The 11,754-nt window shown below is 47.6% G+C and overlaps 1 protein-coding gene across 2 annotated transcripts; it reads left to right on the top strand.

The window, feature by feature from the left end:
- Positions 1-717: 717 nt before the first annotated feature.
- GIP (gastric inhibitory polypeptide) lies at positions 718-5,996 on the top strand. 2 transcript variants are annotated; one of them, XM_010816125.4, is made up of 6 exons: positions 718-798; positions 1,576-1,684; positions 3,145-3,291; positions 3,845-3,934; positions 4,688-4,789; positions 5,852-5,996. In XM_010816125.4, exons 2-6 carry the CDS (start codon positions 1,593-1,595, stop codon positions 5,859-5,861), a joined length of 441 nt encoding a protein of 146 aa, XP_010814427.1. In that variant the 5' UTR covers positions 718-798; positions 1,576-1,592; the 3' UTR covers positions 5,862-5,996. The 2 variants fall into 2 exon arrangements, with proteins under 2 accessions (XP_010814427.1, NP_001160077.1); NM_001166605.1 differs by having other exon boundaries at positions 746-777; positions 5,852-5,991.
- Positions 5,997-11,754: the final 5,758 nt, after the last annotated feature.

Here is an 11,754-nt window from a genome sequence, read left to right on the forward strand (position 1 = left end):
CTCTCTTAGAGGAGAGCAGAGCATTTGAGGAGAGAGATTTGGAGCTCATAAATCTCTCCAGTTAGGAACGAGTTGTAGCTGGCCCGCTTTGCTCTGCGTCCTCACGGTGTCCATGATCCTCTTTTCCCAACTCTGCCTGCCCCTCAGCAGGAAGGTAGCTCAAGTGGAAGTTCTCAGTTCACAGCTCTCACCAGGAAACCCCCATCCTTCATGGGGGTTTAACCCTCTGCCCATCACTCTCCGCCCTTTCTCCAGCCAGCTGGACCCCCTCCTAGACATCTAGATGGAGACACTGCCGCACTGACTAAGCCTTAGGCCACTGTGGCCCCACGCCCTCCAACCCAGGAGTAGCCTGATGCTGGTGGGAGTGACCCCACTCCAGTTAGTGCCACCCTACATGCATCTGCCCTCACCAGGGGCATCCTTCTAAGCGAGAGCATCTATAAAGGAAGTGGGGGGATACTGGGGCCCAGAAGGGGAAGGGGAGAAGAAAAGGGGCACTTAAGGTACCCTGCCCACAGGTCAAGCCCAGACAGCAGCTGGAGATCCCCAAATGTTAATCACCAATTAGCACAGTCCAAGTGGAAAGGACAACTTTATTACATGTAAAATGGACTTAATGTGGCGGGAGCTGTGGGCTTAATTTCTTGAGATAAGATGCTTTTAGGCTAATCAGCAGATCAGTGATGCCTGGATATAAAGGAGCCAGGGCAAACTTTCCTGAGGCTCTGAAAGGCCAGGAGGGAGGAGGAGAAGACCCCTGCCCTGTCCTTCTGGGTGAGCTGGAAAGGAAGCCTGGTAGGAGAGCAGCTGGGAAGGGGTGGCCGTGGACGAGATGCTGGGGGGTGGGTCTCGGCACCTAGCACTTTTCTTCTACGCAGGTAATAAGAAGGTGGCTTTAAGGGCTCCTTTAATACCAGGTGACGAGGCAGGAAGGCAGGGTCTTGCAGCCGACACATCTCTAGAGCTAGCTTTGGTGCTCAGGGCTTGGAAGGAAAGTTCTGCTGAAGATGCCCTGCGGAAATGGGGCTCGCCCTAGGCAGAAGCATCAGACGTCCCTGAGTGGGGACAGTGAAGTCTGAGAAATGGAGAGGGCTTCTATTTGCGATTTTCACTTTGGGCCAGAGGGCTGCGATGATTTAGGTGACAGCCAACTTGAGAGCTGGAGACTCTGCAGGTGAAAATCTTGCCAGTTCACATGCCCATGATGTCTAGCCATGGGGGCCAGGAAGGGGGCCATCCAGACATACAAGCCTTCACTGCTTTCTCCTGCCAGGAAGGCTCCCTGCTGCCCTCCTTCCTCCCTGCTTAGACTCCTCCTAAAACCCCCCAAACAGGTTCACTCTTGGCCAGGTTCCATGTGCCTTCTAATGTCCCTTCTAGCTGTAATGCCAGCACCCCTCACCATCCCCAAGGTATTTCTCCAGGGTCTTAGAAAAGCTCTAACTCCCAAGGCCTGGCCCCCAGCTTCCAGATTCCCCACAGGCTCCAGGGCTCCTAAGTGCACCACCATACTGGCTGTCCCCTCAGCACAGGGCTTTCTTCTCATCCTTGTCCTCTTCTCTCTTATCGCAGGAAAGAACCCTTGGAAGATGCTGGCCATGAAGACCTTCTCCCTGCTGGTGGTGTCCCTGCTCCTGGCAGTGGTGCTGGGGGAGAAAGAAGAGGATCACTCCAAGCTGGGGTGAGAAGGAGGGGTCAGGTGGCTGGGGGGATGACTGGGTTCTGGTTTTCAAGAGACAGGTAAGAAAGGGAGGAATCCCAGGCCAAGAAGAAAGATGCTCGAGGGAAAACCTTACAGTAATCGGGGTGCAGAACGAGGCTAGAACCAGAGAGTATTTTTACCAGCTACTGTTGCAGCTGGAGAGATTGCAGTTAAATCTCCGGAAGGACTTCCCAGCAGTGAAGTGGCTGAAGTAGGTGAAAGTATCTCCCTGATGAAAGCCTTAACTGCTCATTTGTTTGTGCGTTTGATCAGATTTTATAGGCAGCTTCCTGTGTGCTCGGCACAAGGGATACACATGAAGAGCGGTCCGCAAATGCCACCTGTCCTCATGGAGCATATAGATCCAAGGGGAAGACAAAGACCCATCTAAGCAAACTTCAAACTGTCATGAGTGCTGTGAGGAGAGGCAGAGAAGGTTATGAGTGAATATAATAGGGGGAAATATAGTGAAGGGCAGGGAAGCCTGGTGTGCTGCAGTCCATGGGGTTGCAAACAGTCAGACACGACTTAGCAACTGAACACACACAGTAGGGGACTCTGTTTGTGTGTTGGGGAGACCAAGAGAGACACGTCTGAGTAGAGTTAGGCCTTCTCAGATGCAAGGACAAGCCATATGGCCCTATCAACTTGGCCGTGGAAGTTTGAGACAACATCGTGTAGAAGTTAAAGATGGTAGACCTGGACCCAGACTAGCTGAGGGTCAGCCCTGCTCACGCTTGTGCTAAATTAATCTCTCTGCATCGTGGTTGCCTCACTCGCCAAAGACATGTAGTGTCTACCTCCTACACAATGAATTTATGTTTTAAAGGACTTGTACAGGACCTGACTCATATTAAGTCCTGTTTTATAAGAGCTCACTCTTATTAGGAAAAGTGAAAGTGAAGTCACCCAGTCATGTCCGACTCTTTATGACCCCATGGACTGTAGCCTACCAGGCTCCTCCATCCATGGAATTCTCCAGGCAAGACTACTGAAATGGGTTGCCATTTCTTTCCCCAGGGGATCTTCCTGACCCAGGGATCGAACTCAGGTCTCCTGCATTGCAGGCAGACGCTTTACCATCTGAGCCACCAGGGAAGCCCATTATTAGGAAACTGAGAACCAAATAACTGAATTGGGTGGCACCAGGACAAAAGGAGCGAAGGAGGGAACTCTGATTCAGTCCTTGGGGACGAGGGGAACCTCTGATCTTTGCCCAGAAGCCAGAGCCTCACATACTGAGGATGCAGGAAGTGGGCTCTTGAGTTAAGGATAAAGTCCCAGGGGCGTGATGCATGGACAAAAGGGTGACTCCATAAAAACTGACTCCCAAGAAATGGGCTGCTTCCTTTTCAGATGGTGGTGACAATCATTTATTGTTGCGCTCTCTGCTCCTATGGCACCTCGGTTTCCCTCTCTCTCCCCTCCCTGCCTCTCAGATTCCACTCTAAGGCCAGTGGCTCCCAGCCTCGAGCAACCAGGTATGCTGAGGGCACCTTCATCAGTGACTACAGTATCGCCATGGACAAGATCCGCCAACAAGACTTTGTGAACTGGCTACTGGCGCAGAAGGGGAAGAAGAGCGAGTGAGTCACGTGCACCCCCAACCCCTGCTCCCTGTGCCCCGTGTGATGCACAAGCCCAATGTCGTCTTTCACTTAGGTGCTGATCGGGAGCTGAATTGCACGGCAGTCCTGCCTGGGCTCCTGGCTCAGGCAGCAGTCCGGTCTGAGGGCAGGACGTGGGCAATTTTCCAATCCTTTGCTTCTAAGGGGAGGGGTCAGGGAAGGTGTTTTGGGCTCTGAGAGGATCCCTAGGGGGCTGGGGATGAAGGCAGAGGAGCTGAACTGCTGCCAATGACTCTTCAGTGGTGGCAGCTTCAGACTTTGGAAATAAGACGAGCTGATCTCGGTCTTCTCTTTGCAAAGTCTCTTTCCCTGACTTTGCTGTTTGACCTGCGTGGTAGCTTTTGAAAAGTTTTTCACTGGCAGCTGAAGACAAGCAGTTGGGAGGTTGACTGAAGAAAGAGGTACCCTCTGCTCCTTGGGTTGAGGTACCAAATGGTTGGAGCTTCTTTGGGCTGGAGAATATCTGGAATCGCCCCTGGCCCTACCTATTCCCTAATCTTTATTTTACCAGCTGGATACACAACATCACCCAGAGGGAGGCTGGGGCCCTAGAGCTGGCCCATCAGTCTAACAGGAAGGAGGAGGCAAAGGAGAAGCAGGGGTGAGTCTGCCCGCAAGGGAAGGGGTGGGGGTGGGGCCTCCGACTCACTCCCACCTCATTGTTCCCTTTCCCAGACCGGAGCAGGGCTAGGCCCCAGACAAGCATCCTCTTCTACCCAGAATTCAAAGAGGGGTCTTCACAAAGCTCCTGGAGATCAGCCCAAGCCTAAGGGAATAGCCTAGGAGGAATGGGGATGGGGGTCCTGGGAGGGGATTTGGGGCTAGAGTTTCTAAGATTGATGACAATGTGCAGAGTCACCAAGTCCAGGAGAGACTCAAGTCCAGGAGCTCAAGGCTCCAGGAGGGACTTCAGAAACTGGCTTCTCCCTTTTGTCTGCTAAACTTCAGGAAGGCTTTTATGGAACAAGGACCCTCCCAAGGCCAGTCCCCTGAAATCAGTTACCCTGTCTCTGTAGGAAGCTGAGGAATTGACACAGATCATTCTAAAGAGTGAACATTCCCAAAGTAATCTCTGCGGGGCTGGAATACACTCTGGGAAAACTGTAGAGGTGGGTGGGTGGGATGTCTCCCACCAGAATTGTTTGTCTGCCTGTATGGAAGAGCCTATATTCCCTGGCCGACAGATCTGGGCGGAGCTTTGAAAGCTGAGACAACTGAGAGGCAGCTGTGTTGACTCGCACCCCCCACCCCCGCCCCACCTTGTCCCACCACGACGGAGTCTCAGCCCCAGTGTTTACTCTCTCTGGGTGGGGCCTGGGCTTAAGGGGCCTGCCAGAGGCTTTCTTCTTTGTAGCTCCCTGCCCAAGAACCCCAGTGATGAAGATTTGCTAAAGCATTTACTGATTCGAGAGCTGCTGGCCTGGATGGTGGATCAGATGGAGCTCTGCAGGCTCAGGTGGGAGTTTAGCAGCTTTGGGCATATTGCATATTGGATGTGAGCTCTCACTCTGGAGTCAGACGTGGGTTCAGATCTTCACCCCAACACAGGCTGCCAAATTACTTACACTCTCTGAAACTTGAGACTTCTCAGGTGGCTCAGACAGTAAAGCGTCTGCTTGCAATGCAGAAGACCCGGGTTCAACCCCTGGGTTGGGAAGATCCCCTGGAGAAGGAAATGGCAACCCACTCCAGTACTCTTGCCTGGAAAATCCCATGGACAGAGGAGCCTGGTAGCTACAGTCCATGGGGTCGCAAAGAGGCATTTTTGTGAAAGTCAGGGTTATTTAAACCACTTCATAGGATTTGGTGGGGTTTGAATGAGATAATGCTAGGAAAAGGGTGACAGCAACATCTGCAGAGTATTAAGAGTTTGGCAATGTTGACAGATATTCGTACCACTTTCACTTCTTCCTCAGTTTCCTCCAGGTGAGACGCTGCTCTCACCTGCCCTACCCACCCAAGACCATAGCATCCTCAGCTTTCCCTCAGTACCCTTGTGCCATGGCAGCTTCTCAGTGATGAAACCCCTAGAGTTGGAGGAATGTTGCCCTTCTCTGTAGCTCCAGCTGGTCTCAATAATCCTCGAATCCTCCTCCTCAGCTAGGAAGTCTTTCAGTTTATTAATATCATGTCTTAGAAGCAAAGGGATGACTCAAAACCATGGAGAGATTCAGCCACTCGAACAGTGAGACAGGACATTCATTCAAGATGCAGACGCCAAGGTGCAGAAACCAAAACAAATTCAGACCGGTGATGGGAAGTTGAGGGATTGAGGGAACAAATCTGGAATGGCTTCCTGTAAGAGGGTTAGAAGGACCCTATGTGGCCAGAACAATGGAGAAAAAAGTATGAGAAAATCTCCTTGGTAAAGTGGGTAACAGTCTATGCACTTTTTGGAATAATTACCATTAGAAAGGTAATTTGGAGGTAGGAGGAGTTGAACTATGGCTGGGTGCCAGAATACACTTACTTTGCTGACTCTAAGCCGATATTCCCCTCCTCTCTCCACTCTGCACAGATTTCAGTGACTCTGACCAAACCCAAGCTCAGAACTGGACTCTGCCCTTCATTTACTCAGCTCTTGCTTCAGCTCCACTCCAAGATACTCCAAAGAAATCAAACTAAGTTTAAGCTGAAATAAATGTTTGTGCTCATTGTCAAAACTTATGTGTCTACTGATGACTAACTGGACGTTTGTCTGTGTGTGCACTACTCAGTGAAAAGGAGGTATGGCTCTTACCTATCTGTTAATTCATCTATTGTTTCCATGAACACTTATTGGAAACCTAACACAGGCAGGGATTATGCTTAACACTGCGTATACAGCAATGATGGAAACAGACACAATCATTGTCCCCAAGGGTTTTACAGTCTAGTGATGGAGACGTACCTTAATCTTTATACAAACTGGGACTTCCCTGGTGGTCCAATGGCTAAGACTCTGCACTCCCAAAGCAGGGGGCCCAGGTTTGATCCCTAGTCAGGGAACTAGATCCCACAGCTGAAGATTTCTGCATGCAATAGAGAACCCATAGATGGAGTAGGCAATCAGGAGGGCCTCTCTGAGAAAATGACGTTTAAGCTGAATGAGATTTTTTTAAAATGTTTATTTCTTTTTGGCTGTGCTGGGTCTTCCTTGCTGTGTGGGCTTTTCTCTAGTTGCTGTGAGTGGGGGCTACTCTGTAGTTGTGACTTACTGGCTTCTCATCGTGGTGACGTCTTTGGTTGCGGAGCACAGCCTCTAGGGTGCTCAGGCTTCAGTAGCTGTGGCATGTAGGCTCTAGAGCTCATGTGCTCAGTTGCTTCGCAGCATGTGGGATCTTCCTAGACTAGGGATGGAACCCATGTTTCATGCATTGACAGGTGGATTCTTTACCACCGAACCACCAGGGAAACCCTAAGCTGAGTGAGATCTGAAGGATAAAATGGCCAACTGGTGAAGAGAGACAATAAATATTAGCCGGTAGTATTGTTCTATGGCAAAACGGGCAATGGGGTGGAGAGAAGAGCACAAGTGGAGACTGGGCAGATGGGCAGAAGCAGGGCCTCAAAGGCCACATTAAAGCTTTGGGATTTTATCCTTAGTGTAAGGGCAGGTCCTTGAAGGAGTGTGAGCAGGGGGAAGTTAGAGAAGATCTATTGCATCTCCAATCATACTGATGATGGTGAGAATTATATTGAGATGAAGAGGAATGAACATGAAATGCCTCTTGCAGGATTCCAAATTTCACACTACGGAGATGGCAGGGAAGGTGAAGCAAAGTGGGAGAACTCAGTGTGTCCACAAGTCAATACCTCTTTCTTTCTGCATTTCAAGACTTTCCCACCTTGGTGTGCTGCCTTCTCTCACTGCCCTGCATCCACAGAAAGCAAGGCTGTCTCTCCTTCCCACTTAGTTATTTTTGCTAATGTCCCCCTCAGAGAAGGCAATGGCACCCCACTCCAGTACTCTTGCCTGGAAAATCCCACGGACCGAGGAGCCTGTTAGGCTGCAGTCCATGGGGTCGCTAAGAGTCAGACACGACTGAGCAACTTCACTTTCACTTTTCACTTTCATGCATTGGAGAAGGAAATGGCAACCCACTCCAGTGTTCTTGCCTGGAGAATCCCAGGGATAGGGGAGCCTGGTGGGCTGCCATCTATGGGGTCGCACAGAGTCGGACACAACTGAAGTGACTTAGCATAGCAATGTCCCCCTATCCCCTTGATCTAGTCACGTTTTAGCAAACTATAGTCAAACACACCTAGATTCAAATCACTCTCTAGGTCTGTGACTTGGCAAGTTAGTTCCTCCCTCTCTCTGATGCTCAGTTTCTTGTCTGTAAAAAGATTAAAAAGTACTCACTTCATAGAGTTGAAGAATTTTAAGATAATGCTTGGCACAAAGTAACTTTTGTTATTATTCTTCACACATGAAGCATCAATTTAAAAACATGGGGTGGGGGTATTAGGACTTCTCTGGTGGTCCAGTGGTTAAGACTGCGCTTCTGGCTTCTGGTTCAAGATAGTCGAGTAGAAGGACGTGCACTCATCCCTAAAAAAAAGCAACAAAATTGCAACTAGTTGCTGAACAACCATGGACAGGAGGACGCTGGATCCACCAAAAAAGATACCCCACGCCCAAAGACAAAGAAGAAGCCACAAAGAGATGGTAGCAGGGTCACAATCACGATAAAATCAAATCCCATACTCGGCCAAGTGGGTGACCCACAAACTGGAGAACAATAATATCAAAGAAAATCTCCCACTGTTGTGAAGGTTCTGAGCCCCACGTAAGGCTTCCCAGCTTAGGGATCCAGCAAAGGGACTGGGAATTCCCAGGGAATCTGACTTTGAAGGACAGCCACATTTGATTACAGGACTTCTACAGGACTAGGGGAAACAGAGACTCAACTCTTGAAGGGCACAAACAACATCTGTGTGCACCAAGACCCGAGGGAAACACATGTATACCTGTGGTGGACTCATTTCGATATTTGGCAAAACCAATTAAGAAAAAAAAGCCCAGAGGGAAAGGAACAGTGACCCCACAGGAGACTGAACCAGACCTATTTGCTAGTGTTGGAGGGCCTCCTGGGTTGGCATGGGTTGGCAGTGATTCACCACAGGGATGGGGCCTTGGCAGCAGCAGTCCTGAGGCCCATGGCTTAAGTCCTCTTGGAGTTCACCATTAACCCTACCATAGAGCCCAGAGACCCCAAGGCTGGGTGGCCTCAAGCCAAGCAACTTAAAGGGAGGGATCAACTTCACCCATCAAGAGATAATTGGATTAAAGCTTTACTGAGCAAGGCCCTACCCACCAGAACAAGACACAGTTTTCCCCACATAGTCCCTCCCATCAGGAAACTTACACAAGCCTCATTCACCAAAGGGCAGACAGAAGAAATAAGAAGAATCACAATCTCACAGCAGTTAGAATGAAAATCACACCACAGAAAGTTAATCAGGATGAAAAAGCAGAGAGTTATGTCCCAGATGAAGGGACCTGATAAGACCCCAGAAAAACAACTAAATAAATGGAGATAGGCAACCTTCCAGAAAAAGAATTCAGAATGATAGTGAGGATGATCCAGGATCTTGGAAACAGAATGGAGAAGATACAAGAAATTTTTATCAAAGACCTAGAAGAATGGTTCCCTGGTTGTTCAGACAGTAAAGAATCTGCCTGCAATGCAAGAGACTCAAATTTAATCCACTAGGTTGGGAAGATCCTCTGGAGAAGGAAATGGCTACCCACTCCAGTATTCTTGCCTGGAGAATTTTACAGACAGAGGAGCCTGGTGGTCTACAGTCCATGGAGTCGCATGGACTGTAGTCCACGGGGTTGGGTCGCAAAAGGTAGGACATGACTGAATGACTAATACTCAGAAGAACTAAAAAACAAACAGAAATGAACAATATATTAGAAGGCATCAATAGAAGAATAAATGAGGCAGAAGAACAGTTAAGTGATCTGAAGAAAAGGATGGTGGGAATCATTACTGCAGAACAGAATATAGAAAAAAGAATGAAAAAAAAAAAAAAAAGAAGACAGCCTAAGAGACCTCTGGGACAACATTAAAGGCACCAACATTTGCATTATAGGGTTCCAGAAGGAAAAGAGAGAGAGAAAGGACCTGAGAAAATATTTGAAGAGATATTAGCTGAAAGCTTTCCTAATATGGGAAAGGAAATAGTCAACCAAGTCCAGGAAGCACAGAGAGTCCCAGGCAGGACAAACCCAAGGAGGAACACACCAAGACACATGGTAATCAAACTGACAAAAAGTGAAGACAAAGATAAAACACTAAAAGCAACAAGGGGAAAACAACAAATAAAAAGAAACTCCTGTAAGTTATCAGCTAATTTCTCAACAGAAACACTACAAGCCAGAGGGAATAGCAAGATTATTTAAAGTATTGAAAGGGAAGAACGTACAACCAAGAATACTCCACTCAGCAAGGAAAACTTTCCAGACAAGCAAAAGTTAAGAGAATTCAGCATCACCAAATCAGCTTTACAACAAATGATAAAGGAACTTCTCAAGGCAGGAAACACAAGAGAAGGAAAAGACCAACACAAAACAAACCCAAACAATTAACAAAATGATAATGTGCATGCTAAGTCACTTCAGTACAAGAGTACGATTCTTTGCAACCCCTCAGCCTCCTCTGCCCATGGGATTCTTCAAGCAAGAATACTGGTGTGGGTTGCCATGTCCTCCTCCAGGGGATCTTCCCGAGCCAGGGATCAACCACACATCTCTTAAATCTCCTGCATTGGTAAGATGGTTTTTTACCCCTAATGCCACCCAGAGGACCATGTTGCTGCTGCTGCTAAGTCACTTCAGTCGTGTCTGACTCCGAGCGACTCCATAGATGGCAGTCCACCAGGCTCCCCCACCCCTGGGATTCTCCAGGCAAGAATACTGGAGTGGGTTGCCATTTCCTTCTCCACCCAGAGGACCATACATACCTATAATTACCTTAAGTGTAAATGGATTAAATGTACCAGTCAAAAGACATAGACTGGCTGGCTGGATGAAAATATGTACATGTATGCACTTCCACTTACAACACTTTACTTAACCCCCCAAATTGTATGTAACTATTTTATATTGTTAGGTTAATCATGTTTCCATTATGGCTTGCAACTGTAATTATCTTTTCTTTTTTGCCTGACTATTGATTGTGAAAGTTGATAAGCATCTTTTACTATTATAATTATGTAACTATTATTCACTTAATAGCATTGTATCATGACTGGCCAACAGAAAATGATAGAATTCTAAATCACTAAAACTACTGTTTAATAGAAAAACCTGCAATCACTTTTTAAAATTCAGATGCATATCAGAATTATCTCGGACTTTTTTGAAAAATACAAATGCCCAGGTATTGCTTTTTTTCCTCCGAAGATCCAGATGTGTTTCTAATGAGCAGCTATGTTTAAAAACAATTAGACTATATGAAGATTTTTTACTTTTATCTAGTTTGTTTCACTTTTTCTATTTCTTTTTTTTTTCACTTTTTCTATTTCATATTCAGTGTTCCCATTTAATTTAGCTTATGTTTTCCAATTTCTCCATCTTTTTTTTTTATGTTCTTTCTCAAGCCTTTATCAAGCATACTAGAAAAGTTTTTGTATTCATCAGTCAGTCAGTTCAATTCAGTCGCTCAGTCATGTCCTACTCTTTGCACCCCCGAGGACTCCAGCACACCAGGTTTCCCTGTCCAACACCAACTCCCAGAGTTTACTCAAACTCATGTCTATCGCATCAGTGATGCCATCCAACCATCTCATCCTCTGTCATTCCCTTCTCCTCCCGCCTTCAATCTTTCCCAGCATCAGGGTCTTTTCCAATGAGTCAGTTCTTCGAATCAGGTGGCCAAAGTATCGGAGTTTCAGCTTCAGCATCAATCCTTCCAATGCATATTCAGGACTGATTTCCTTTAGGATGAACTGCTTGGATCTCCTTGTGGTCTAGTTCGGTTCAGTTTAGTCGCTCAGTTGTGTCCGACTCTTTGCGACCCCATGAATCACAGCACACAGGCCTCCCTGTCCATCACCAACTCCTGGAGTTCACTCAAACTCATGTCCATCAAGTCGGTGATGCCATCCAGCCATCTCATCCTCCGTCGTCCCCTTCTCCTCCTGCCCCCAATCCCTCCCAGCATTGGGGTCTTTTCCAATGAGTCAACTCTTCACATGAGGTGGCCAAAGTATTGGAGTTTCAGCTTTAGCATCAGTTCTTCCAACAAACACCCAGGACTGATCTCCTTTAGGATGGACTGGTTAGACCTCCTTGCAATCCAAGGGACTCTCAAGAGTCTTCTCCAACACCACAGTTCAAAAGCATCAATTCTTCGGCGCTCAGCTTTCTTCACAGTCCAACTCTCACATCCATACATGACCACTGGAAAAAACCATAGCCTTGACTAG

This window comes from Bos taurus, chromosome 19, assembly GCF_002263795.3.
Source record: "Bos taurus isolate L1 Dominette 01449 registration number 42190680 breed Hereford chromosome 19, ARS-UCD2.0, whole genome shotgun sequence".
NCBI lineage: Eukaryota > Metazoa > Chordata > Mammalia > Artiodactyla > Bovidae > Bos > Bos taurus.